This window comes from Culicoides brevitarsis, chromosome 2, assembly GCF_036172545.1.
Source record: "Culicoides brevitarsis isolate CSIRO-B50_1 chromosome 2, AGI_CSIRO_Cbre_v1, whole genome shotgun sequence".
In the NCBI taxonomy this organism is placed as follows: Eukaryota; Metazoa; Arthropoda; class Insecta; order Diptera; family Ceratopogonidae; genus Culicoides; species Culicoides brevitarsis.
The window spans coordinates 26,070,546-26,096,643 of record NC_087086.1 but is presented as its reverse complement, the minus strand read 5'-3'; the positions used below and the strand labels follow the sequence as shown (position 1 = coordinate 26,096,643).

Sequence of the window (26,098 nt, the reverse complement as noted above, 5' to 3'; positions counted from 1 at the left end):
ATATCGCATTTTTCCGATCGTTCACTCCTTTCGAGTAAATAAAAAAATCCGAAAAACAGTGACCAAATCCGAGATAAACGAAAGGGTAAATAATGAAAATTATCGAGGAGCACGTCAGTTTTGGTGAAAAGGTGCGTAAAAGTACTTTCTGGCATTTTCAATGAATTTTCCATTCACTTCGGATGCCATTGAAAATGCATAATAATCGTTTTGCTTCCGTGTTTTTGCAGCTGACCTGAGTTTGCGTGCGTTTCGGGTGCTTTGTAAGATGGAATTATCACGTAGCAGCTTCAAACATCAAATGAAAAGTGTAGAAAAAAGACATCAACAATACCTAATAAATCACCATCTTCCCATTGCAATAACCAACAGCGACAACAACAAACTACAGCAGCAGCCACAGACGACGATCCACAGCAAAAAGGCACAAAACAGCAGGAAACAACGTCAATCCTCCAATGTTTTGATCAATCATCCGCAGCTTTTATCGCCTGCATCCGCTTACAACTTTCAGCAGCAGCAGCAGCCAGAGCAAAAAAGCGATCAGCAGCATCACAGCACGGGACTAGTGGCCAAAACGCCCGTCTCCTTTCCCCTGTATGAACTAGCTTTGCCCGCTACCTTGCTGGCATTCATCATTTTTGGCATCCTATTCATACTGGGCTTCACGATCTACAAGTTTTTCAAGCACTTTTGCGGCGGCCACAAGCAAAAGCGACGTCTCACGAAGGACAACATCTACTACCAGACCGTGCGGAAGCCTCATTCCGCAACGACGCCCATCAAAAGTCAAAATACTCTCTTCTATCGTTACCGTTTCACGCCCAAGAAAGCACTTGCTGGCATGAACGAGGGCGGCCTGCTCGACGACGAGGACATTTACGCGACAAATAGCGGCGGCAGTGGCGTCATTTCCATCAACGAAGAGTCAAAATGCAAAAAATCGCCACCCCCATCGCCGTACGTCGAAGAAGAGATGCGCACACCAGACGGTGGCACTTTTAGCGGCGGCAACAGCAGCAATCCCAACTCACCGAGTTTTATTGTCTCCATTCCGCAGTACACGGACGAGATAAATTCCAACTTGAATACGCAGGACAGAAGTGCATTACAATTCCTGCATGGCGACATTCATTATGTGCAACCGATGATGATGACGGCGACGACTCGTGGGCAAGCTGCGGAACAAGGACAAGCATCGTATTTGACGCAGGAGGAACAGGCGGCGGATTGTGATAATTTGAACAAAATCAAGCAGCAAATTACGAGCTCGCCACGTCAAAATACCACAGATTCGTCGGCATCGAGCCCACTTTTTACGGCATGCGAAATTATTAGTGGCAGTACGTTGGGAAGTGCGTCGCGCTTTAGTTTCTCGCCGAAAAATTTGAAAGAAATGAGTGCGAGTCCGTTACTGCCGTCAGCGGGACTGAAACATGGCAACTACTTCAAGTTTCCCGAAGTTGACATCTTTACGCCGACCAACAAAACGGGCGCCGGCGGTGGCAACAACAACAACGAGGATGACGAACAAGATAAGGAAATTGGTAAGATTGTGAAATATTGAATGAAAACACTTGAGCAATGACAAATCAAATCGAAAAGTTTTGTCGAAAACAAAAAAAAATTAAAGGAAGGAAGTTTTTAAAAAGAAATTTTGACAAAAATTACTAAAATGGAAGAAAAATTAAATTTTCTTTTAAAAATTATAATTTTTTTATACATTTCAATATTTAGCTATCAAAAATTGAGTGAAAAAAATTGATTTTTTGATTAAAAAAAAATATTTTTTATTATCCAATTTTAACTTTTTCTGGGACATTTTGTAAAAAAAAATGTAAAAAAAAAATTTTTTGAAAATTTTAATTTAATAATTTTTCAAACTTTTTGAAAGATAATTTTATTATTTTTTTAAAATTTAAATTAAATTTTATTTAAAATTTGTTCTAAAAATTTATTCGGAATGGCATATTTTTTTTAATACTTTATATAAAATGACTGAATTTTTAAAGTTTTTCAATCCAATTAAATTCAAATAATTTCAGAATAAAAAATTAAAAAAAATATTTTGCGAAAAAATTCATCTTAAAATACTATATTTCATAACAAAAATTTATTTTAATGAATTTTATATTATTTTTATAATGATTTAATTTGATTTTTGGAAAATTTCAAACACTTTTTGATGAATTTCACCTTTTTTTAACTAAATATTTGACCTATTTATTGAATTTTCAACATGAAAAAATTAAAAGAAAAAAATTATAAAAAAAATTAAACATTAAAAAATTTGATAAAAATCTCCAAAAATCGATTTTCGTCATAAATTTGAAAATTTCTTGAATTTTTTATATTCTAATAATTTTTTTGAATAATAAAGTTGGGACAAACTTATTCGAACTGATTAAAAATTTCATTATCAAAAACAAATATTTATTCTATTTTTGTTTTTCAGGCACACCAATTATCGAGAATCTTCACATCAGTGACGACATCATGCCAGAAGTCTACAAAACTCCTCTGAATCTAGAAATTGAAGAACCGCCGCCAAATACTCTCACAATTCCCGAAGCAGAACCGCACGAAAAAAGCGAAGTCACGAAAAACAACAAAAATCTCTTAGCGGAACACCGAACGCGCACCCGTCGCGTTCGCTTAAAATCCATTTCGCTAGATTCGGACCAAGCGCGTCTCGTGGAGGAAAACATCGGAGTCCCCGTCGAAGAGCTAGTCGGTGGCTCGACTTCAAACGAAGCATCTAGTCAAATGTGTGGCGGCACGAACAGCGGCGAATCAAAATTAACGCGCTCCAATACGGGTCGCGCACGCAAAATCAACAAATTCAACTTGACAATTAACGTTGTTGATCAATCGGAGGGCAATGCACGACGACCATACAACGTTTTCAGCAATGCCCCGACGACAGAAGCGGTTCCCGTGCCACCCCAAACCCCAAAGACCCCGATTCAAAAGGCTGCCAGCTTGGATTCGGAACCAACTTTTCTCCCACCCCCGCATTCGCACACGCAAAATGTGCCGAGTTCCTCGATTTCGGTGCCGTCGACGCCAAAACGACAACCTTTCGCGGGGCCCAAACACAAGTACGCACAAAAAATGTACACGACAGCCAACAAGTCGTACGGTTGCTTGCGTCAACCCTCGATTGCGGACAGCGGAGCAAGTGGCAGCAACAATAATCTGTACCACTACTCGAAATGCACGCGAAAATTGCGAAGTTACGACGAAAATATCTCGTCGCTGAGCATCGGTGGAGCAGAAAAGGGCGTCGAAGGCAATTTGGAAGACGCGGAAACGGGAGGCATGCGAATGAGCACGAGTGGCAGTCAAATGTGCAGCTTGCAAGTGACGAAATTCAATACTCTCAATGTGTCAAACACGAATTTGAAGACGTTACCAGAGTCCGAGAAGCTAAATGACTTTAGTGATGGTGCGCCGTCGCAACCGCTCTCTCTGGTGACGCCAAAAACCGAAGCCATTCCAGCGACAGCAGCTAGTTCCGTCGCCACGGGCCAGAAAAATAAATGCAGTATTTTACAGAGACGCGGATCCAATCACAGTCTCACACTCCAAATCGACGGATCCATTTCCAATTTGGCGCGCGGCTTAAGTCTGTCCAATTACAGCTTGGGAGCGATGCAGGGATCCTCGTACAATCTCAACAGTTCCAATTACAACATCGCCACAAGCAGTCAGACGAACGCAAATTCGCTCGAGACGCAACAATCGATGCACCAAACGACGCAACTTCAGCAACAGGGCAATCAACAAAGGTCGCAGCAGCGAAAACTCCTCCAAAGGCGTGGCAGCAACTGCAGTCTCACCCTAAATATCAAAGATTCCAATTGCAATTTGAACCGTTTCAACAGTCAGCACTCCCTGAACATCAACAAACGGGCTCTCAGCATCTCGAATTGCAACCTCAATCGTCGCAACTTCACGTCGAGCCTCAATAACGTCGTAGATCGCTCGAAAAATGTGCATTTGCAGTCGAACGAGCAATCCTCCATCAACACCGATCACGACGACGACCGATCCGCCCCCGGAAAAAACGACGGAAAAGATACCCGTAAATTTTTGAGCTCGGAAAATTTGCATCACTTCACGGTCTGGCAGAAATACAACGAAAACCAGACCCCCTATGGCTCGATAGACGATTTAAAACGCACAACCGTTATCAAGGACATTGATATCGATGACGAATGGACCGAAGAACACGAAAATTGCGGAAATATCGGCGGTCTAGCAGCTCGAAATATCTCGACGAAGCCACTAAGTCCGCAATCCACGTCGGAAGACTTTAAAATTTATCTCGCCAATATTCAGTTTTTGCAAAATGCGAGTCGGAGTCTCAATGAGAAGCAGTTGCAGTCGCTGAACGAACTCTTCCAGAAGAGTTACAACGCGAAAGCCAAAGACGACAATCCCGTATTGGGCGGCGGTGGCAGCAGTTTATTTATGACCAAAGAAATGGAAGACGAGGAACAAGATCAGAAAAATGCGCTGATCAAGTTGCATCAGGAGTTTTGGGATTTGCCCACGAATTATCAAGAGAAACCGATGGTTTTTGGATCGCATGCCAAAAATAGGTGAAAAATAGTTTTTTTTTAAATTTTGAATATTTTATTAATTTTTTGGGATTTTTTTAGGTACAAGACAATTTTACCAAATGAACATAGTCGAGTACGAATCGATCCAGAGCCGAATTCGACACATGAAACGTACATTAATGCTAATTTTATCAAAGTAAGTTTTTTAAAAATTTTTTCGGAATTTATTTTGAATTTTTTTGTTGACTTTTTTTAAAGAAACAAGATTTAAATTTTTTAATTAGGTAAATTTATTTTTTTTTAATTTTTCATTGATGGTTTTGTGTTTTTATAGAATATTTTATATAGAATCAGAAAAAAATTAAAGGAAAAACTTAAAAAAAAAATCCGGAAAAAAATAATAAATATTTATATATTTTTAATTTTTAAGAAATTTATTTAATTTAATTTAATTTTTAATTTTAATTTTCAATTTTCAATTTTTCTAATTTTCATCTAAAACCGTAAAAATATTTTTTAAAATTTTTGTCTTAAATATCACTTTTAAATATTTAAAATATTTAAACAAACCCTGATGATGAGCAATCCAATTTGCTCGAAACGTCGGCAAAATTAAAAAATCGTTTTTAATTTTTTAAATGACCAAAAATCCCATTTTCTCAAAATAATTTTTTTTAAAGAGATTTTTTAATTTTCAAAAAAAAAATATTTAAAATTGGAAATATTTTATTATTTTTTTTATTTTTAAATTAATAATTAAATAATTATTTTTTTCTAATAATTCTTGTAATTTTGTAAAGCTTCAATGTATTTTTTAAATTATTTTTTTAAGAATCTTTGTAAAAAAAATAATATTTTGAGTTTAAACTTTTCTTTTTAACATGTTCTTCTTAAAATTACTTATTTTTTTTAAATAATTTGATAATTCGTTTTTTTAAATGATTTTTTACTCAAAATTCGTAAAAAAAAAATTTTAAAATTCGGAAAACGGTCAAAAAATATCTACAATTTTTATTTAAAAAAATATTTTAAATTCATTTTTTTCATTCAAATTTATGTTTTTACTAATTTTTTATTTAAAAAATTAAAAAAACTGCTACTTTTTTGAATTAACAATTTTTTTAATTTTTTCTTTATTTTTTATCAAAATTTTTAATTTTTCTTTATATTTTTCAGGGTCCTGACTATTCGCACAATTGCTACATCGCCACGCAAGGACCCATGACAAACACCATCTACGACTTCTGGCTAATGGTGTTCCAAAACATGCAAAAAAGCGATGCCGCACCACCCAAAGACACAAAAATCGCGATGCTCACGGACTTCATCGAGAACAATCGCCAAAAATGCGCATTTTATTTCCCCAAGGAACTAAATGACGTCGTTGCGTTCAGCGGCGCCAACATCCCCGAGGAAAATGAAGCAGTTCTCACGAATGTCGAAGCAATTCTGGAAGAGTTACGTGCCCGCACCGACGGCAACACGGAAGAAAGCGAATTATATTTCCGGCCGTCGTTCAACTACTTCCTCATCCAAAACGTCGATATCCGATGCAAAAACGGATATTCCATCCGTAAGCTGCGTGTCATCTATTCCTTCATAGATTGCGATGATGCGCGCGTTCTTCTCGAATTTCCCGTGTTCCATTACTGGTTTCCCGATTGGCCGGATCACAGATCGCCCGAAGATATCGACGGATTGCTCGATATGAGTTTGGATCTGCTGTTTGGCGATTGTTATATTGATTTTCCGACGCCCTCGAAGGAAATTGCAACGTCGCCAATTGACACGGCAGCGGCAAAAGACACAACTTTGCATCTCAAACCGCACTTGATCATCCATTGCTCGGCTGGCATTGGACGAACGGGATGTCTCATCGCCATTCTCAATGGGCTGCGACAAATTAAACAATCACTGGGCAACGGGGACTCGGAAAATAAGGATCCCGATGCCAATACCGCCAATCTCGCGGTGGACATTTTACAAATTGTGTGCAATTTAAGGATTCAACGTGGCGGCATGGTGCAGAATTCAGAACAATATGAACTCATACATCGCGCCATCTGTTTGTATCATCAAAGACTTAACTTAGAGCTAGAGAATCATCTTTCGACGCAGCTATGAAAGGTTCAATTTAACCACTAAGTTTATCAATAAGGATTAAGTTGACATTTTTCTGGAGGTTTTATACACTTATAAATATATTTATATTTCGTACACACACAAAAAATACAAAAAAAAAATCAGAGAGATAAGTAGGTAGCTAATTTACTGACCACACAAATGAAAAAACCTTTTTTATCATTATTTTTAAGGGATAACTCTAGTTTTATACGTAAGAGAGGAAAATTTTTCATCATCACCAGTTTGTTATTACGGAAAAAATATATATTTATTAAAATTTTAGTTTTATACTCTATATATCAAAGGAATTCCCGAGGGAAGGAAACATAAATAAAAAAATTCATGTTCTTAATATTGTTGTTCTATATGAAAAAAGAAAAATTAAACATATAAACGTGCATGTTACAAAAAAAAATGTCAAAAAAAATCACCCATCGATGATAAATCTAATTGAATTTTTACTATTTAATAGACAAGGAGACAAAAAAAAACGTAAAAAGGGAAACTATTTTAAGATAAAATCAGAGAAATCCGTAAAAATGAATTATGTATGTTATAAAAAAAATCATAAAAATAATCAAGGAATGTGTTAAAAAATCTGTTAGGCAAAAACATGAATGAAAAATAATAATTGTTAGATAAATTACGTAAGAAATTATCAAAAAAGAAAAATTATTAATAAAAATGATAATAAATAAAATTAGAGGTTTTTTTTATTAAAGCTATGGAGGCGCCAGGTAATTCGTTATTTTGATAGAATTTCTCAAAAGAATTTTTTTTTTAATTTTAGGAAGATTTTTTAATAAGAGCTCAACAAAAAAAAATTAAAATAATTTTTTACGAAAGGCTCGAAGAAGGAATTTTTAATAATTTATTTTATTAAAAATGCTCAAAATGTTAATAAATTGAAATAAATTTCTAAATTATTCTTATTTTTTCAAATTGTTAATTTTAAATAAAAATTACAAAATATTTTGAGAAATTAAAAAGTTTTAAGAAAGAAAAGACTTTGAGAGATTTAAAACTTAGAAAATTCAACAAAATTTTTTTTTTTTTTTAATTTTTTTTTTTTAATTTTTTTTCGAAATTTTTAACGAACTTCGGTGATTAAATTTTTAAATCAATTTAATTTTTTAACAAATTAATTTAATTAGGGAAATGTTTTTATTTAAAAAAAATATTTTAAAATTAAAATATAAGATTTTTTTGTTTTGAAAAACGGAAAGTGCAACAAACGACATTAAGGAAGATTTTAAAGAAGAAAGAAAATTTTTAATTTTATCGTGAAACTGAAAAAGACTTCATCAAAATCTAGACATTTTGTGCAATTATTTTTTTTAAATTGAATTTTGACCGATTTTTAGTTTTTTTTCACTGAAGAAGCAATAAAAGTAAAATTTCTGTTGAAAATGGTAAAAATAAAACAAATTTATTAAGGATTTTTCCCTCTGGTAGCAATTTTACATCTATATTTTTTTTAACTGCTAGAGTTAAATTGATTTTAAATTAAATTTTTATTAATTTTATTATTATTTTTTTTTAATAATAGGTACATTAAATGTTTTTATAAAATTTTTCAAAATTTAATTTAAAAAATATTTAAAAATTCAATTTTTTTCAGATTTACATTTAAAAAATGAGCAAAAAACTTAAAATTAAACTCCATAAAACTTAAATGGCACCACTTTGTCTACTGAAACATCCACAAATCGTATCAAATCCAATGACATTTCTTCACGCACCAACTGATCAATGGAGCACCCATACACTTGTGTGATAAAATTCTGATCATGTTACATCCACAAGTAAAATCCAATGGTATCTCATCCATTTCACACAATCATCATAACCATCAGAGCAATATATCACGCAAGTACGAAAGTCATGTCCGCTGCTGTGTGACAAAATATTGGAAGAGCACTCATACATTTGCGGGAAAATCGTTACAGACCATTAGCGATTCGTATATTTATTTTTCAGTCTCGATCTCAGCCTTGACCAAGCCGCATATCGCTCCACAATTCTCGATAAAAATAAAAAAAATATCATAAAAAATTATGGCAACAACTTTTAAGAAACCAGACATTGCCGAGTCGGATGGGATTGTCCTCTACTGCTATCCCCACAATTATTATTCCCAAAAGGTTCAAAATATTTCGCTTTAACAAATATCATATGACCGTTTTTTTTGCTTGTCTAACCGCGTATTTACATAGTCGTCGTCTCGTATGAAATTTACGTATCACGCTCAGAATTTTTGTCGTGATTGATGCGACGTTGTGCTTGTTATTAATTTTTCTTTAAATTTTTTAGGCCCTCATTGCGTTGCACGAGAAACACTTGGAGTTTCAGGTTTACACGTTGGATGTGGCGAATGGCGAGCAATTTTCCGAATGGTTCATCGAGATGAGTCCCCGTGGAGATATTCCCGTTTTGCAGGATGGATTGTTCATTATTCCTGAAACTACGAAGATTTTGTATTATTTGGATCATCGATATAAGGTTTCAGGTAAAAATTGATTTTTATTTTAAATATTATTTAAAAAAAAAGATTCAAATGAAACCGAAGAGAAAATTTTTGAAAAAAAAAATTAAAATGACATAAAAAGTTCTCAAGTTGGAATTTGTCTGAAAAAGTAGTAAAAACGACTAAATTTTATTTTAAATAATTTTTTAAAAATGTTTTTTTCTAAATTTTAGTAAAATTAGTCTATTCATTTCATTTTTTGTTTGATTTGAAAAATCAAAAATATTTTTTTAAATATTTATTTTACTTTGAAAACATGTACAAAGTGAAATAATTTATTAAAAATTTAAATCAAAAATTAAATTAAATAAAAATTGAAATATTAAATTAAATTTTAATTTAAATTAAATAAATTTTAAGTAATTATTTATTTAATTTATTCAATATTTTTAATTAAATTTTAAATTAAAAAAAACTAAAAGTACCTAATAATTTTCTATTTAAAAAAAAATTTGAATATAAACATAAATTTTTAAATTAAAATTTAAAAAAAAATATATTATTTGAGTGAATTTTAAAAAGTTTTTCTTTATGTCCTTTTTATTTTGTTTTTTAAATTTTTACTTCGAAAAATATCTTAAAGAATATTAAAATTTTATTTAGAATCGAAATGTTTGTTTTTATTTGAGAGATTAAAAAAAATTTCTTTTTTCGACTGTTTTTTTTTTTAATTTTAAATTCAGACAAAAATTATTTAATTAAATAAATAATTTAAAAATTTAATAAATTAATTTAAAAATTTAATTAATTAATTCAAAAAAATTAATAATTAATTAATTTATTAAAAGCAACCCCATAAAAATTATTTTTTTTTTTAGAAAACCTTCTTCAAAACGGAGGCTCAGAAGCTCACAAATTCTCAACTCTGTCAGCTGAAAAAGAAGAAAATTACCGCACCAGATTAGACAAGATGCCAGTTGGGGCTTTGACAATTGGCTGCTTTTTGCACGATAAATACTGCACGAAAATCAAGCCACCATATTTGGGTCCCGTTAGAGATGCTCTTCTCGCTGCCGACGCTCAACTCGTAACGGAATTAACGAATTTGGCGATTTACAAGCCCGAGTTGCATGATTTTTTCCAACGAAAAATCAGTAAATTGCAACGAAGACGCCACGTTTTGATGGATGAGGAAAATTTTAAAATAATTTTGAACAGTATCGATTCTTTGCTGGGGGATATTGAAAAGGATTTGAGAGGTAAGGAACGAATTTTATGAGAAAAAATAAATATTTACGACAAAAAAATTAAATTTTTAGGAAATCCTTGGATTTGTGGTGCACATTTGACGTTTTTAGACATAAGCTTGGGATTATTTCTGCAAAGAATTCACATGCTTGGACTAGAAGAATATTTTTGGGGCAAAGATAAGAACCGTCCGCGACTGGAACAGTATTTCACGCGTTTTATGGAGCGCGATTCCGTTAAAAAATCCATTCCATCATCGATTTCTACCATGAAAGCTATCTGGGGAACCATTCCCTCGTCTTATAAATATGCTGTACTTGCCGTTGGAGTTTCTTCTGTTGCACTTGCGAGTAGTGTTATGCTCAAATAATTATTTTTCGAATAAATTTCGTGTTCCTTTAACCTTAATTTATTTTTTTTATAAAAAATTTTTGTAAAAAATGCCACCAAAAACCTTGAAACCTAAAATTTTGTCAATTTAAAGCCTTGACGGCATGCCACCCGCAGCAACAATCGTCTCTCCAGTGACGTAACTGGCATCATCGGACACCAAAAACGCTACAGTTCCCGCAATTTCATCAGAAGTCGCAAATCTTTTCATCGGAATCATGCTCAAGGCTGCTTCTTCAGCTTCCTTTGTCTCGTGAAGCGCTGAGGAAAATTTAGTTTTGACAATTCCAGGCGCCACGCAATTCACACGAATATTTTCCGCCGCCAAATCCTGACTTGCCGCCTTTGTCAGGCCAAAAAGTGCCGTTTTGCTCACGGAATAGGCTCCAAGCAGCGAAAACGGTTGAAATCCAGCGATTGACGACACAAAAACGATACTTCCTGCCTTTTTCTCTTTCAAATACGGAAGAACTTCTTTTGCCAGCAAAAACGAACATTTGACGTTAATTTCAAAAATTTTATCCCACGCCTTTTCGCTGCAATCCAAGACGCACCCAACTTCCGGATTGACTGCGGCATTCGAGACGAGAATATCGATGCCACCGAATTTGGAAACAGCTTCTTTGATCAAATTTGAACGATCTTCGGCGAGTCCAACGTGACATTTGACACCGTGAACTTGTTGCAAGCCCAAGGATTTCAATTTTGAGACCGCCGCTTCGACATTTTGCTGTTTGCGACTACTAACGACGACATTGGCACCTTCCTGGCCGAGACGTTGAGCGATGGCGAACCCGATTCCATCGGTGGAGGCACTAATAACTGCAGTTTTGCCAGATAAGCGACTGCTGATTACCTTTGATTGGGTACAAAGTCCTCGCGAAACTGCAATTCGGTTCATTTTTTGATCACAGAAGGCGTTTCGAGGGCGGATTTTGAGGTTTTTCGATGAAAAAGTTGGTAACTTTTTAAATTTTTTCGTAAAAACTATTTTTAAGAGCTTTTAAAAGGGTTTTTTAGAGCAATTTTTGACTAGATCTCTGATAATTCGCGATTAAATTTACTGTTTTTTATTGTTTGTTTACGTTTCACGTCTTGACAGTTATCACGTACGGCAAATTTTTTGTTTTTATTTCTCTGAACCATCAATTCTGTGATAATAAATGGCTAAATTAGTAAATTTAGTGGGAAAGACAGCTGTTGTCACTGGTTCCAGTGAAGGGTGAGTCCTTTTTTCCTTCAAAAATCATAATTTTCATCAAAATTTCTTATTTCAGCATCGGATTTGCCATCGCCAAGCGCCTTGGGCAACGAGGAGCGAACGTAGTCATCAGTAGCAGAAAGGAATCAAACATCGATCGTGCCGTAAATGACCTCAAATCCGAAGGAATTCCCGTTTTAGGCGTCAAATGTCATGTCAATCTCCCAAAACATCGCACAAGACTACTGGAAAAGACCTTGGAACATTTCGGTCAAGTGAATATTCTCGTTTCGAACGTCGCGATCAACACAGATTTCGGTCCCGTGCTTGAATGTTCCGAGCAAAACTGGGATCGCATCTTTGAGACAAATGTTAAAGCCATGTGGCAGCTCACGAAGGAATTTTATCCGCATTTGAAGAAGCAAAAAGGTTCAAATATCGTTTTAGTCTCATCTGTAGCTGGTTACACGCCTCTAAGTGACGCCATTGGAGCCTATTCTGTCAGCAAAACAACGTTATTTGGGCTGACGAAGGTTTTGAGTCAAGATTTGGCCTCGGAAGGGATCCGAGTTAATTGTGTGGCGCCTGGAATAGTCAAAACCAAGTTTTCTAAAGTCTTGTATGAAAGTCCAGAGTCGATGGAAAAGGCGATGAAGATGATACCGATGAAAAAATTAGCAGATCCCGAAGATATTTCCGGAACAGTCGTATTTTTAGTGTCAGATGACGCGAAATATATTACGGGAGAAACGATTTGCGTCACGGGAGGGATGCAATCAAGGCTTTAAAGCGTTATTTATTCGTTTAGACAATATATTTATTTGTTAAAAATTGATTTTTTATCCAACCATCGTGCGTTTTCGACCCCGAAGTCGCACTTCTTCCAATTTAGCGACGACTTCCTTGCTGCCCTTGGCGTTTTCAGTACAATAAGCCTCCAAAATCTTCGGAAACAGGCCTTCAACTTTGCTGTGAGTGCTTAACAAGGCGCGTTCAAGCACATACAAGTCCACTCCTTTGTCCTCCGTGGTCGTTGAATACTGCGAAAGCCCGAAATCGATCATAACCAAGTCGTAATCGGCAAAATCTTCCGTTTTTGGTTTGATTAACATGTTAGAAGTCGTCAAATCGCCATGAATGATGTTATTTGCGTGCATTTTTCCAACAGCAGTTCCGATGGCAGTTGCTAATTTTTCCATCAACGCAGCGTTGGAGCCATGTTCGATGATGTATTGCTTCGAGGTGATGCTCGTTTCCAGATATTCCATGTAAATTTTTCTGTCTTTGATGTCAGCTTCGAAAATCTTCGGGGTTAAGACACCGGCTTTCGTGCATCGTTCCACGGCTTTTTGTTCCGCCTTGATGCGAGTTTTTGTTAAATGCGCGTCAAGGTCGGGGTGACGGTAGTTCTTGACGAAGCGCTCTTTCACGAGACATCGTTGACCTTTGTAATCGCCGATGAAAATTCTGCCTTCAGCACCTTGTTGGAGCAGTTCCATGTTTTTATTTACGTTTGATGAATGAATTAGGGTTGCCAGATGTACAGGAATTTTGTAGGATGAACATTTTATTCAAAATTAAAAATTTATTTCGGAAAATTCGTGGAAATCTTCGGGAAAACTCGAAAAATTCAAAGAAAATTTTAACAAACTTGAAATTATCATCAGAATCTTTTGATTGAGAAAAGTGAAAATTCCAGAAATCCATAAAAAATCTTTGGAAAAACTCGGAAAATTTGTGAAAAGTCTTTAGGAAATTCGTGGAAAACTTGGAAAATTTTTCTTTCTCTTAAACCGGAAAATTTTCTGGATAAAACGGAAAAATTTAAATAAATTTTCGAGTTAATTTAAGAAAATTTATGGAAATCGCCGGAAAATTCATAAAAATTTCGGAAAATTCGTGAAAAATCCGGAAAATTCTTGAAAATATTCAAGAAATTCCAAAACAATATCAAAATTTTCTGAATCTTGAATTTCTCGTGTTAGTCTTGTGAGAAAACTTATCAATGTAGCAATAATTATTCATGGAAAACTCCGGAAAAATTTGTGAAAATCTTCGGGAAAACTAGGGAGAGTTTCGAAAATTTTCACAAAGTTAAAATTCGTATAAATCGTCGAGACTCGTGGAAACTTAAAAAAAAACTTGAGATATTCTAACTAAGCAAAGTGAAAATTCCAGAAAATTCATAAAATTATTCGGAAAAATCGTGAAAAATCTTCGGAAAATTCGTAGAAAACTTGGAAAATTTTCAAAAATTTCTAAGAACAGAAAAATTTTACGGAAAATCGAAAAAAGTTATATAATAAATTTGAAAATTTTCAAACTCCTTCAAAAAATTCGAAATAATAATGGAAAATTCGTGGAAATCTTCAAAAAATTTGTAAAAAATATTAAGAAAATTAAGACATTTTTAATATTTTATGAAAACTCGAAATTACATGTCTTTTAATGCTTTTTTAAAATTTTTATTTGCAGTCAAAATAGGATTAAACTTAACAAATATTTAACAAAATCAACATTCAATGGAAAAATTTTGGAATGGGAAAATGACTACTTAGACTAAAAATCAGTCACTCACGCGGAAATAAATTGACTAAAGCGTTAAAAACTAAAATAAAATCATCTCATTCACTTTTCTTTTTGCCATTCGTGCTGCTGCGACCTTTAACAGAATTCGTCTTTGCCAACGTTCGTTTCTCCAGTTCGCGAGGACAGCAGCGTTTCGTAATGTAAACCGTCAAAATGATCGTCACCACGAACAAAACTCCTATCAAGTCATATAAATTCGATTTAAATTGTCCCAATTGCAACACTGGCGATCGCAAGTAATTCTTATCCGGATGTCGCATGAGCCATTCAATCCACCAGATTGCATTATCCAAGGGCTTCACCGGCATATCCTTCACCAAACTCGAGCGGAAGCGAATCCGTTCGCGATAATATGTCGATCGAAAGACCTTTTGAATGACATCGACGATACTTTCGGTGGACAAGTGTTTCAGCTCGAGCCGTTCAGCAACACGAGCCAAAACGCATCGTTGCGCATTTCGATGTTGGTCGGCAAAGAAGGGAATTGACACCATTGGCACGCCGTGATACAATGCCTCGTAAGTACTATGCAGCCCGGAGTGCGTGATAAAGCCCCGAACTCGCGGATGCGCGAGAATATCGTTTTGCGGGAACCACGGACTGATGATGACATTTGGCGGCAATTCGAGATCCAAGTCTGATTCGAACTTCCAGAGGAAATTTAGTTCGGGCGTGCGTCTAAAAGCCTCTAAAAACATCTTTTGATGCGTTTTTGTGAGCAAGTCCGAACGGATATTCGAGCCGAGTGAGAAGAGAATGGCACCTTTTTCGCCAGCTTCGATGAACGCACGCAAGGAATCTTCCAGCGGTTTCGGTTCCTTGATATGTAACATGCCGACCGGGATGCAATTTGGCGGCAATGGCTCCGAAATTTCGATCAAGGGATGCGTGTTGACCAGCATGAGGGCTGTTTGACGCTCCAAGTCACCCAGGTAAGGTAAGTCTGTGGTATTAAAACGTCGACGAACCATTTTATCCAAACGAGGAACCAGGAAATAGCGACGATGTCTAAAAGAAAAATCAGAAAAAATTAAGATTTCAGCTAAAAAATACCGAAAATAGCCTACAAAATCTCAAATTGATGCAGGAACAAGTTCAAGGCCCGTTGTCTCATGGTCATTTGACTGCCGTAACTTAGCTGATAGTAAGGCACGTATGCATGTTGCTTGTGGCCCCCGATAATTTCCGTAGAGGCGGGTGGATTGTTGAAGGCAGTACTTGATACCAACGGTGGATCCTTGAATTTCGGCAAAAAGCCAAGCAAACACGGGCCACACGTAAAATCGTACAACACAAGATCCACTTTAAAGTCCTCCGGATAGTCCAAGAGTTGCTGAAAGCCATTTGACGCGAGAATTCCTTGACAAACCCCCTCGCAATATTCGTGCGTCGTGAAAATGTGCTGAATAAAACCCTCATCCGCCAAATTGAGCAAGTCAAAACTGTCGTTCTTGTTGGCATAGTGAAAGACGCCCTCGAGATGAATGTAATGGGCATTTGGTACTTTCAGCGTCTCCTTAATTGGCGAGAGGACCGTCAAATTATGCCCACGCTCTGCCAGTGATTCGACAATGTTTTTATGCCTATTTTAAGTGAACAATCGCATGAGCGTCATTTTATCGCTAAATCAACAACAAAAAAATACTCACCAGATATGATGACTTCGCGATCCGAATCCAAAGAGTCCCAAGATGTTTGCCGTGCAAGCGACTTTGAGCAAACAAAATAATACAACGAGAATACTGGAGTACGTTTGTGGAATAATCGAAGGGAATCTCATCTTGTTTTGTTTTCTTCCGGGATTTTTTATTGTCACTTCATCGGAAATCGGATGCACTCTCTGATGCTGCTACGTTATGTAAATAAATAAACGAAAGCCGCTATATCATTAAAGCTGTCGAGGAATAAATTACAAGAACTACTCGAGTGAAAGTGTACGAATGTATGGATTCAAAGGAATATTTGATGAAACGATGACAACGACGACCGACGTCTCGTCAGAGAGCGACTGAGAGAGGAAAATGTAAACAAAGCACGGTGCGACAAAATTCAAAAATTTATTTACTTTAAAAAATTTTAATTGAGATAAATTAAATTTATTTTTTTTTTAATTTTTTTCAAACATAATTTTTTCAACTGAAAAATAAAATAAATAATTTTTTGCAATATTTGATATTTTCTAAATTTTTTAATTTTTTTTTTTGCAATAATTACAATAATTCAATAAATTTTTATAAGATTTTTTTAATTTTTTTTTTAATTTTATAAAATTTGTTCAATTTTTATTGAAATTCCTTCTGAAAAAAAAAAAAAAATAAATTAAATTCTAAGAAAATCACTGAATTTTATTTCAATTGGCGAATTTTTTTCAGAATTATAATTTAAATAAATATTTAAATAATTTAAATAATTTTTTCAAACATATTTTTTTTTTTAATTATATTTTAGCTAAAAATAATTTAACATTTTTAATTTTTTGATATTTTTCAAGAAAAAAAATTTTTTAGAAGAAAATTTCGAAAAATATCTCAATTTTTATAAAAATTTCTTTTAGAATTTTTTTTCAACAAAATTTGAAAAAAATCTACTGAATTTAATTTCATTTGAAAATTTAATTTTAAGAATTAATTTTGTAAAATTATAAAAAAAGCAAAAAAAAAATCTACTAGATTGTTTCAATTTCTATGTTTCTAAAATTTTAATTTTTTTCTAAAATTTTTTAACCAAGTGATCATATTTTTATAAAAATTTCACATATTTTTGATAAAAAAGTAAAATATTTTAAACAAATTTGAACAAAAAATACAGAAATTTTGTCGCACCGTGCCAATTCTCACCGGTTAGAGCAAAAATTTGCCGTTTTCATTCATATTTTCACCATTTTTGCATAGAAAACGTCCTAGAAATCGAATATTCTAGCTAAAATATCATAAATTCTTGTTCATTGTAGCTTAAAAATCGCTTTTTCATTGCCAACTGCCTGTCAGACCGTAAATTCAGAGAGAAACGTTCGCAAAAAAAAATCTCTCGATCGTTTTTCTCTCTGTTTTTGTTTCAGTCTACCTTCAAAAACAACAATTTCCTTATCACTTGTCGAGACTTCTAATACTTTATGTATTTAATTTTTCTTGTTTAAGCATAAAAATTTACAACTCGGTAGTACGATAAGTCCTTTATCATTGTTCCCTTATCATCTAGTCACTAAAAAAAAACTTTGATAAAACAAATGTCTTTACAAACATGATCAACAAAGTATTCAACTTGAACCTCGTCAAAAGGATTACTTACTTATCGCCGCCGTTTCGTGAATCATTTTCAACATTTAGACCTTTGGACCTGAAATTGACCTCGGCGAAGGATGAATCCAAGGGAACTCCGGTCGTTTTGCTGCTCGGATGGCTTGGATGTCAGGACAAACACCTGAAAAAATATTCAAAAATTTACGAGGATCGCGGAATGACAACTTTGAGATATACTGTGCCAGGCGACGCGCTTTTTGTGTGGAGACCAAAGATGACTCGCATATCAAAAAGCATCCTAAGGACCTTGGAGGAGGAAAATTTAACCAAAAATCCGTTAATTGTGCATGTTTTCTCGAACGGCGGAGCTTATGCCTTCAAATACATCTCGGACGAGATGAAAAATTCACAATTGGAACTCGATATTCGAGGTAAATTTTGACATTTTTCATCAAATTCCCACTAATCTCCTTCTTATTTTAGGACAAATCTTCGATTCAGCTCCTTGTGGGGCCGGGGCACTCGGAAATTTCTACCATGTATTGAAAGAAATTATCGGAAAAGACAAAATTTACTCATCATTGGTGGCTTCTTCCTTAATTTTTGGCGTCATTTGTATCCAAATCCTAAAATACCCGTTCCAAGCGTATCTGGCGGACAAAAATCCCTACGAAGGATTGCTCCAAGACCAAAGAAACTTCCCGCAACTCTTTTTATATTCAAAAGAAGACAAATTAATGCCTTTCGAGGACGTCGAAAAATTCATCAAGGCCCGAAAAAAGCTTGGAATCGACGTTACTTCAAATTGTTTCAACGGATCGCCGCACGTTTCACACTACCTCATGTTCAAAGACGCTTATTTAACGTTAATTGATGATTTTTTAAAGAAATGTTTGAACAAAAAATAAAAATTTCGCGATTTTAAGGGCCCTCATGTTTCATTTGTGCCCCTGTTGCCTTTGAAATGACGCATCACTGACGAATTTTGACAGAAACACGTCAGTTGACAGCAGTGCCAGTTTTTCGTCATCCACAAAATTCTGCATTTTGAGCTATTTCACGGGCTTTTCGACTGATTTTTGTGCGAAATTACGCGGGAAAGGATGCTTTTTTAGTCAAATATCGCAAAAATTATCCAGATAACAGTCGTAACGAGTAAAAATTCGAGGTAATTCGAAAGTCCAAACCCAATTTTTTTTTTGCATATACGGGTCGTGTACGTTTCGTGTGTGGCGTTACATGAAAAATTTTTTCGAGACGATTTTTCAGTGAGTTCGCAGTGCAAAAAGGAATTTTCCTCGACAAATGCTACACGCGACGACGACAAATTCGGCAGTTCAAGAGCACATCGAGACGTGAAATTTGTGAAAAACGGAAATTTTTGTATGTGCTAATTATATCTCTCTCTGGCAATTTTCATTCTAGTTCTGCCAGCAACGACAAAGGGAACGAGTAAAGAATGAAAAATTGAAATTAATCAATTTCTTAATTCACTAAAGTGAAGAGATGACCGAGATGAAGTTACGAAAGTATGGTGATTTTTGAATGTGGGTCAATATCAAATTTTTTAGAAGGTTGTTTCGTGTGCTGTATGCTCTGTGCCAGCGTTGCACCTGAATTCATTCAATTTTATACGTGTGTAAATATTTTAATTCGTTTTTTTGATAAAGAAATTTGATAAGTGCGTCTTATTTCGTGTCATTGCATCCAAAAAATTGATGATAAAGTGAAAAATTTCCCAAATTTCACAGAAAAAAAATTGTGAATCAACATTTTTTTACGTTTTGGCATGAATTAACATTAAATCGACACTGAAATTATAAAATAAATTACGTTTACGTCACCATTGACTGTGAAGAGTTTGAAGTACGACGTACGTTTCAATTAAAAAATCGTGTCTGAGTTTTTTCATATCACTAAATTAATACTGATAGCGCTTTTTTCCTTTGTTTACAGAACAACTCATCACTAAAAGGACAGAATGGCACAACAACCAGGGCCTTACTACCATCAACAGATGCAGCAACAGCAGCAACAACTACCGCAATTTTATCCCGGCGTCAATAAAGTGAATGGACAGTCTCAACCTCCCCCGCCTGGACAATGGGCACCACCCCCGATGAACACAAATTTGCCGCCGCCGCCGCAACAACAGCCACAAATGCAAATGCCCCCCATGAATGGACCCGCGAAGCCTCCCGGGAACTTTCCGCCGCCACTGACAAATGGGAATAACAGTAATTTTTCGTCGCGAACCGCATCGCCCGCTGTCACAGATCCACGTTCGCCTCACATGCCGTCGCAACAGCATCTGCAACCGCCGCAAATTGCGCAATTACAGCAAGCGGGCAACGTTTTGACGCCACCAAAGATGGCATTCGGTGCTGCTAGTCCCCTAAATTCGTCGACGCCGAATCAATCGCCTAGCGTGGCGTCGCCCCAGATGTCGACTGTGACAAATGCCATGCAGCAAATGAATATTCGGCAGCAACAACAACCTCCGTCTCAGGGAATGGCGAATGGGCCGACGAATAATGTGCCACAATTTCCAAAAGTTGTTGGTTTGCCGCAGCAGCAAGCGATGCCACAGCCTCCGATGAACAATAATTTCCCCGGACAACAAGTTCCGATGATGAATGCGATGCCGCAGCAGCAGCAACAACAACAAATGAACGGAAATTCGACCCCAAACATGGCAAATCGCATGCCAGGACCCCAAATGAACGGCAATCAACCGGGAATGCAGCCGCCACAAATGAATCAAGTGCCTAATACTGCTGTAAATCATCAATCGGCGCCGCAGCGACCACCAATGATGCCCCCGCAACAACAATCGTATCAACCGCAGGCACCTCCGTCACTCAATGCGACCCAAAATGGACCAACGCCCATGAATAAGCGTCCCATGTACCCTCAGCAACCACAGCAGCAACCACAATTCAATCCTGCGATGCCTCCCATGCCACAGCAACAGCCCCAACAACAACAGTATCAGCAATATCCTCAGCAGCAGCAGCAACAACAACAGCAAACGGGCTTCAATGGGTACAATAATCAGCAGCAAGATCGTCTCCAATATCAAAGTAATCAACCAAATGTCGTGAATTCCGGATTTAATCGGATATGGGGACAAGATACGGTTGATTTGATGCAAAATCGAAGGATATTGCCGCTGCATAAGGTTACGCCGCCTCCCATTAAACTCAATCATCAATTTCACGAGGCCGTTAATTGTAGCCCGGATATTTTTCGGTGTACGCTGAATCGAGTGCCAGAGTCAAATAGTCTTTTGCAAAAGTCGCGACTTCCAATGGGGGTTCTGATACATCCGTTCAGGGATTTAAATGTAAGTTTTTCATTTTTTATTTTTTCATACTTAATTTGAGCTTGATAAAAGACAAAAAGTCAAAGAAAATTAATTTTTTAAGATTTTTTTTATAGTTTTTATAAAATTATTTTTTTTTATCATAAACAAATTTATTTTTTTTTTTTTACCAAATAACAGAATTTATTTTTACAATTTTATTTTTGAGGAATTCAGAAAAAAATTATTTGGTACAAAAATTTTAAAATTCAACTTCATTTCTTCTTTAATTTTGAAAAAATATTTTTTTTAATTTCCATATCTAATAAATTTTTATTATTAAATTTTATTTAAATCTGCTCAAAATTTATTTTAAAAATTTTTTCACATTTTTTTTTTTCTAATTTTTTTTTTTTTTCAATTTAAAAAATTATAATTTAATTTTTTTACATAAAATTATTTATTTTTGTTCAATTTTGCCACCTTTTTTTAAATTTTAAATAAAATATTGATTTTTTTTTTATAAAAAAAGACAAAAAAAGTCATTTTTGATCAATTAAGTATCATTGTTTTTATTTTTTATGAAAAGTTTGTAAAATTTAATTAAATACCTATTGATTCAAAATTGAATTGTGAAAGCTGTTTGAAATTGGAAAATTTTAAAAATCTTAAAATAATTTTTGAAAAATTAAACTGACTATGAATACTTCGAAAAAAATAATTTTTTTTTTTTATTTCTTATGTTAAAAAAAATAAAAAAAAAATATTGAAAAAAATAAATTTGGAACTTCCTAATTTGTTTGTGCAACTAAAAAAATAATTTTTAAATTTATTTATTTACAGAACTTACCGGTAATTACGAGCTCCGTGATAGTCCGATGTCGCGTGTGTCGAACTTACATCAACCCCTTTGTCTATTTCGTCGACAGCAAAAAGTGGAAATGTAATTTATGTTATCGTGTAAATGACTGTAAGTACTTGAAACCCACATCTCACTCGATTATTTTTATTAATTGACTCATTTTAGTGCCCGAAGAATTTTTGTACGATCCCGTGAGTAAAACTTATGGCGATCCAACGAGACGACCTGAGGTCAAATCTAGCACGATCGAGTTCATTGCTCCGTCTGAATATACGGTAAGACCTTCACTGATGAAAAAATTGGTTTTGAAATACTAATTTTTCAATTTTTTTCTGCAGTTACGTCCTCCACAACCCGCAATATTCCTCTTTTTACTGGATGTTTCGTCGATCGCTCAACAAACGGGCTACTTGCAAGTGGTGTGCGACACAATTTTAGATCAATTGGACAAATTGCCAGGTGATACGAGGAAACAAGTGGGATTTATTGCCTATAACAGTGCCGTTCACTTCTATAATATCGCGGAAAATTTCAATCAACCACATGAAGTTACTGTCTTGGATCTCGAAGGTAAGTTTTGAATTTTTTATAAGCAAAAATTAAACAAAAACCTAAATTTTTTATGATTTTTTAGACATTTTCCTTCCATTCCCGGACAATTTGGTGGTGAATTTGAAAGCATGCACGGAACTAATCAAGGATTTGTTGGCACAACTACCAAAGAGGTTCGAAAATCAGCATGATCCGTACAGCTCGTTAGGAGCAGCACTACAAGCTGCCTATAAATTATTGGTAATTCACTCAAAAATGAATTTTGTAGAACAAATTTTGATCGATTTTTGTATTTTAGAGCCCAACTGGTGGACGAATCACTGTTTTCCAAACTTGTTTGCCGAATCATGGACCGGGATTACTGCAACCGAGGTGAGTTTCGAACGATTTTTGGAGAAAATTAGCAGATTTTTAATGAAAAATTTCATTTTTAGAGAGGATCCGAACAATCGCTCTTCGAAAGATGTTCAACATTTGGGTCCTGCTACCGATTTCTACAAGAGATTGGCTCTAGATTGCTCCGGACAACAAATTGCCGTCGATATTTTCCTTCTAAATAGTCAATATTGTGATTTAGCGACGTTATGTGAGTTTTTTTAACAAAAAATCTTGAAAATTTATTGAAATTAAATTTTTTCTTCGTAGCTGGTGTCAGTAAGTTCAGTGGGGGCTGCATCTATCATTTCCCGTTATTCAACGCAAACAAGCCAAATATGATAAAGTCCTTCAAGCAATGTTTCGAGCGTTATCTGACACGAAAAATTGGCTTCGAGGCTGTTATGCGGGTGCGATGCACGCGCGGCCTCCAAATTCACACATTCCATGGCAATTTCTTCGTGCGCAGCACAGATTTACTCTCGTTGCCCAACATCAACCCGGATGCCGGCTTCGGTTTGCAAATTTCCTACGAGGAAAGTCTCATCGATGTCAAGACGGTGTGTTTCCAGGCAGCTCTCTTGTACACCAGCAGCAACGGCGAACGTCGAATTCGCGTTCACACGCTTTGTGTTCCCGTTTCCGCGAGTCTTTCGGAGATTATGCAGTCCGCCGATGTGCAATGTATCGTTGGGTTGCTGTCAAAAATGGCCGTAGACCGATCACTTTCGTCGAATTTGTCGGATGCACGCGATGCGTTCATTAATGCAACGGTAGATGTGCTCAGTGCGTATAAATTGGCGCAAAATTTGCCGTCGGCAAGTGGGTTATTGGCACCGAATAACTTGGCGCTGTTCCCGTTGTACGTGCTAGCATTACTGAAACACGTAAGAAATTCATTTGAAATATTTTTTACTTGATTTTCATGAAAAATTTCTTTTTAGACGGCTTTCCGTACCGGAACAAGTACCCGATTAGATGATCGCGTGTATGCCATGTGCGAAATGAAGACGCTACCACTTGATCAATTGATGAAATTCCTGTATCCGGACTTTTATAACATCGATTCGTTGTTCGTGGGAGGCGAAAATGGCGCAGTTAAGCAAGAAGACGGCGCAATTTTAGTCAATGAACCACCAAGACTGCAACTTTCAGCGGAATTGTAAGTCTAATTTGACAATTTTTCATAAAAAATTATTAAAATTTTATTTTTTTCTGTAGTTTGGACACGAGATCAATCTTCTTGTTGGATGGCGGATCGTACATGATGCTGTACATAGGCTCCAATGTCCAACCATCACTAATAAATAGTATTTTAGGTAAATATTTCGTGTCTGTTTTGAAATACTCGAAAAAAATTGACGTCAATTTTTGCATTTGAACAGGTGTTGCTTCAATTCAAGAAGTGCCAGACGTTTGTTATAGCTTACCGGAGATTAAAACGACACAAAATGAGGCGTTACATGCATTTATTGAAAGTTTAAATGAGGAAAAGCCTTATGCGCCTGTCATTCAAGTCATCAGGTATGTTTAAAAAAATTATTTTTAAGGCGAAAAAATTTAATTATTTAACTTTTTCGATTCTGATAAAAAATATCAGGGGAAATAAAAAAGGAGTAAAAAAATATTTTTTTTACATTTTTGATCCTTTAAGACCTTTATATGATATGAAAACTTCATATGAAAATTAAAGAAAAAATTGAAGAATTTTCTAATTGTCTAAAAAAAATTAAAAATAATTATTTTTGCAAAATTCTATCGAATTTTCTTTAATTTTGAGTTAAAATTTAATTATTTTTAATTTTTTTTAATTTTAATTTAATTTTTTTAAATACCTAATATTTATTAATGTTTTAAAAAAATAAAACAATTAAATTTTGTCATCATAAAAGCGCCAAAGCAAAGCAAGACAAAAAATATTCTGAATTTCTTCTTAAAAATTTTTTTTTTTTGAAAATTTTCATCAATAATAAAATAAAATTTATTTTTGCAAAATAATAAAAATTTTTTTTTTAACTTTTTTCAATTTTTAATTTATTTTTCAAAATTTTAAAAAAAATTAAAAAATTGTCGTCAAAAAAAAAAAAAATTATTTTTTTTTCAAAAATTTTTTTTTTTAAACTAATCCAAACATTTATGATTTTTTTTTTGAAAAAAAAATCCCTTAAAAAAAAAAAAAATTTTTTTTTTTTTTTAAAATTGTCCATAAATTTTATTTTTTTTTTTTTTTTACTTTTTCAGAGATTCAAGTGCAACGCGTCCCCTACTAACGGAAAAGTTCATCGATGACAGAAACGATTCATCATTATCCTATTATGAATTTTTACAACATATAAAAACCCAGGTCAAGTAGATAGGAGTCTCTAAGTAGGCGAATTTTCATTGTGTTAAACCAAAATTTATTGATTGAATCATTTAGGAAGGAAAAAAATATATATATAAAAAAATAATAAATTTATTAAAATATCTATATATTAACAAATATTTATAGAAGATAAAAAAAAGAAGGAAACACCATAAGTAGGATTTCGATTGACTAGTCGTGACATTAAATTTACTCGAACGCGTTTTTTTGTGCATTTTTGGACAAAATTCAACGAAAATTAGATTTTAGAGCACAATTTCTTGCATTGCACCATTTTTTGACAAAAAAATTAAAATTAATGAAAATTTTGGAAAGCAATTTGACGCAAAAAAAAGTAAAATTTAATGAATCGACTTGTAAATAATTTTCAAAAAAAATCTGTAATTTATTAGAACGAAAAAGGAATTTGGATTAGAAGTTAGTCAATGATAAATACTGTTGATTTATGGTTAATTATTTGATATTGTTCTAAGATATTTTTTTTTTGTTTTTCTCTAAGAAAAAAAAACTATTTAAATATTTAATCAAAAATTATCATTTTTATTTCTTCTTACATGAAAGAAAGCCATCATCACGTAAAGTTTTTAATCTTATGAATCACATAGAAAATATTTTGTTTAATTTTTTTTTGTGGAATTTGGCTTCTTCTTTACATATAGTATACATATAAAATATAAATATTATCATTAATTATTTGTAAGGTAAGGAAATTACTGCATCCAATAAGTAGGTAGTTAGAAATTGGTCACTAAAGATTTAGACAAATAATAAAAGAAAATATAAATCAAGCATATTATTTGGTAACTATTCGTTT

The 26,098-nt window shown here is 34.3% G+C and overlaps 8 protein-coding genes across 14 annotated transcripts; 5 read left to right on the top strand and 3 right to left on the bottom strand.

The window, feature by feature from the left end:
- The first annotated feature begins 20 nt into the window (after positions 1 to 20).
- Positions 21 to 7,212, top strand: LOC134830048 (uncharacterized). The gene is made up of 5 exons (XM_063843402.1): positions 21 to 131; positions 231 to 1,547; positions 2,456 to 4,607; positions 4,668 to 4,764; positions 5,745 to 7,212. Exons 2-5 carry the CDS (start codon positions 269 to 271, stop codon positions 6,690 to 6,692), a joined length of 4,476 nt encoding a protein of 1,491 aa, XP_063699472.1. The 5' UTR covers positions 21 to 131; positions 231 to 268; the 3' UTR covers positions 6,693 to 7,212.
- A 1,475-nt stretch (positions 7,213 to 8,687) lies between these two features.
- On the top strand, positions 8,688 to 10,815 carry LOC134832873 (ganglioside-induced differentiation-associated protein 1). The gene is made up of 4 exons (XM_063847073.1): positions 8,688 to 8,836; positions 9,006 to 9,201; positions 10,038 to 10,418; positions 10,479 to 10,815. The coding sequence occupies exons 1-4, from the start codon at positions 8,750 to 8,752 to the stop codon at positions 10,775 to 10,777; spliced, it is 963 nt and encodes a 320-aa protein (XP_063703143.1). The 5' UTR covers positions 8,688 to 8,749; the 3' UTR covers positions 10,778 to 10,815.
- Positions 10,816 to 10,830: 15 nt separating this feature from the next.
- On the bottom strand, positions 10,831 to 11,863 carry LOC134832874 (dehydrogenase/reductase SDR family member 4-like). Its single transcript, XM_063847075.1, has one exon. It carries the CDS (start codon positions 11,696 to 11,698, stop codon positions 10,886 to 10,888), a length of 813 nt encoding a protein of 270 aa, XP_063703145.1. The 5' UTR covers positions 11,699 to 11,863; the 3' UTR covers positions 10,831 to 10,885.
- A 26-nt stretch (positions 11,864 to 11,889) lies between these two features.
- LOC134832875 (dehydrogenase/reductase SDR family member 4-like) lies at positions 11,890 to 12,823 on the top strand. The gene is made up of 2 exons (XM_063847076.1): positions 11,890 to 12,019; positions 12,075 to 12,823. Exons 1-2 carry the CDS (start codon positions 11,961 to 11,963, stop codon positions 12,784 to 12,786), a joined length of 771 nt encoding a protein of 256 aa, XP_063703146.1. The 5' UTR covers positions 11,890 to 11,960; the 3' UTR covers positions 12,787 to 12,823.
- Positions 12,725 to 13,510, bottom strand: LOC134832876 (EKC/KEOPS complex subunit TP53RK). The gene has a single exon (XM_063847077.1). The coding sequence runs from the start codon at positions 13,495 to 13,497 to the stop codon at positions 12,838 to 12,840; it is 660 nt and encodes a 219-aa protein (XP_063703147.1). The 5' UTR covers positions 13,498 to 13,510; the 3' UTR covers positions 12,725 to 12,837.
- A 932-nt stretch (positions 13,511 to 14,442) lies between these two features.
- LOC134829696 (UDP-glucosyltransferase 2-like) lies at positions 14,443 to 16,554 on the bottom strand. The gene is made up of 3 exons (XM_063842911.1): positions 16,237 to 16,554; positions 15,655 to 16,170; positions 14,443 to 15,595 (listed from the first exon to the last, which is right to left on the bottom strand). Exons 1-3 carry the CDS (start codon positions 16,365 to 16,367, stop codon positions 14,623 to 14,625), a joined length of 1,620 nt encoding a protein of 539 aa, XP_063698981.1. The 5' UTR covers positions 16,368 to 16,554; the 3' UTR covers positions 14,443 to 14,622.
- A 1,034-nt stretch (positions 16,555 to 17,588) lies between these two features.
- LOC134828827 (transmembrane protein 53-A-like) lies at positions 17,589 to 18,734 on the top strand. The gene is made up of 2 exons (XM_063841813.1): positions 17,589 to 18,257; positions 18,310 to 18,734. The coding sequence occupies exons 1-2, from the start codon at positions 17,828 to 17,830 to the stop codon at positions 18,732 to 18,734; spliced, it is 855 nt and encodes a 284-aa protein (XP_063697883.1). The 5' UTR covers positions 17,589 to 17,827.
- A 95-nt stretch (positions 18,735 to 18,829) lies between these two features.
- LOC134832694 (protein transport protein Sec24A) lies at positions 18,830 to 26,056 on the top strand. 7 transcript variants are annotated; one of them, XM_063846804.1, is made up of 13 exons: positions 18,830 to 18,994; positions 19,783 to 21,172; positions 21,974 to 22,100; positions 22,158 to 22,267; positions 22,331 to 22,562; positions 22,627 to 22,784; positions 22,843 to 22,916; positions 22,979 to 23,130; positions 23,190 to 23,806; positions 23,864 to 24,081; positions 24,141 to 24,238; positions 24,305 to 24,443; positions 25,161 to 26,055. In XM_063846804.1, exons 2-13 carry the CDS (start codon positions 19,808 to 19,810, stop codon positions 25,270 to 25,272), a joined length of 3,402 nt encoding a protein of 1,133 aa, XP_063702874.1. In that variant the 5' UTR covers positions 18,830 to 18,994; positions 19,783 to 19,807; the 3' UTR covers positions 25,273 to 26,055. The 7 variants fall into 7 exon arrangements, with proteins under 7 accessions (XP_063702874.1, XP_063702877.1, XP_063702875.1 ...); XM_063846807.1 differs by lacking the exon at positions 18,830 to 18,994 and adding an exon at positions 19,023 to 19,209 and having other exon boundaries at positions 25,161 to 26,056; XM_063846805.1 differs by lacking the exon at positions 18,830 to 18,994 and adding an exon at positions 19,242 to 19,355 and having other exon boundaries at positions 25,161 to 26,056.
- The last annotated feature ends 42 nt before the right edge of the window (positions 26,057 to 26,098 follow it).

What these genes read in the sequence shown, in the direction of transcription:
- LOC134832874 (XM_063847075.1), bottom strand. Translation starts at nt 11,698, where the DNA reads ATGAACCGAATTGCAGTTTCGCGAGGACTTTGTACCCAATCAAAGGTA.
- LOC134832694 (XM_063846807.1), top strand. Translation starts at nt 19,808, where the DNA reads ATGGCACAACAACCAGGGCCTTACTACCATCAACAGATGCAGCAACAG. An exon ending in CCGGGATTACTGCAACCGAG is followed by an intron (nt 22,917 to 22,978) that starts GTGAGTTTCGAA and finishes TTTCATTTTTAG; the next exon opens with AGAGGATCCGAACAATCGCT. An exon ending in ACTAATAAATAGTATTTTAG is followed by an intron (nt 24,239 to 24,304) that starts GTAAATATTTCG and finishes GCATTTGAACAG; the next exon opens with GTGTTGCTTCAATTCAAGAA.
- LOC134828827 (XM_063841813.1), top strand. Translation starts at nt 17,828, where the DNA reads ATGATCAACAAAGTATTCAACTTGAACCTCGTCAAAAGGATTACTTAC. An exon ending in ATTGGAACTCGATATTCGAG is followed by an intron (nt 18,258 to 18,309) that starts GTAAATTTTGAC and finishes TTCTTATTTTAG; the next exon opens with GACAAATCTTCGATTCAGCT.
- LOC134830048 (XM_063843402.1), top strand. Translation starts at nt 269, where the DNA reads ATGGAATTATCACGTAGCAGCTTCAAACATCAAATGAAAAGTGTAGAA. An exon ending in CGAACAAGATAAGGAAATTG is followed by an intron (nt 1,548 to 2,455) that starts GTAAGATTGTGA and finishes TTTGTTTTTCAG; the next exon opens with GCACACCAATTATCGAGAAT. An exon ending in GGATCGCATGCCAAAAATAG is followed by an intron (nt 4,608 to 4,667) that starts GTGAAAAATAGT and finishes GGATTTTTTTAG; the next exon opens with GTACAAGACAATTTTACCAA.
- LOC134832873 (XM_063847073.1), top strand. Translation starts at nt 8,750, where the DNA reads ATGGCAACAACTTTTAAGAAACCAGACATTGCCGAGTCGGATGGGATT. An exon ending in TCATCGATATAAGGTTTCAG is followed by an intron (nt 9,202 to 10,037) that starts GTAAAAATTGAT and finishes TTTTTTTTTTAG; the next exon opens with AAAACCTTCTTCAAAACGGA. An exon ending in TATTGAAAAGGATTTGAGAG is followed by an intron (nt 10,419 to 10,478) that starts GTAAGGAACGAA and finishes TTAAATTTTTAG; the next exon opens with GAAATCCTTGGATTTGTGGT.
- LOC134832875 (XM_063847076.1), top strand. Translation starts at nt 11,961, where the DNA reads ATGGCTAAATTAGTAAATTTAGTGGGAAAGACAGCTGTTGTCACTGGT. An exon ending in GTCACTGGTTCCAGTGAAGG is followed by an intron (nt 12,020 to 12,074) that starts GTGAGTCCTTTT and finishes TTCTTATTTCAG; the next exon opens with CATCGGATTTGCCATCGCCA.
- LOC134829696 (XM_063842911.1), bottom strand. Translation starts at nt 16,367, where the DNA reads ATGAGATTCCCTTCGATTATTCCACAAACGTACTCCAGTATTCTCGTT. An exon ending in TCGCGAAGTCATCATATCTG is followed by an intron (nt 16,171 to 16,236) that starts GTGAGTATTTTT and finishes CACTTAAAATAG; the next exon opens with GCATAAAAACATTGTCGAAT. An exon ending in CTGCATCAATTTGAGATTTT is followed by an intron (nt 15,596 to 15,654) that starts GTAGGCTATTTT and finishes TTTTTCTTTTAG; the next exon opens with ACATCGTCGCTATTTCCTGG.
- LOC134832876 (XM_063847077.1), bottom strand. Translation starts at nt 13,497, where the DNA reads ATGGAACTGCTCCAACAAGGTGCTGAAGGCAGAATTTTCATCGGCGAT.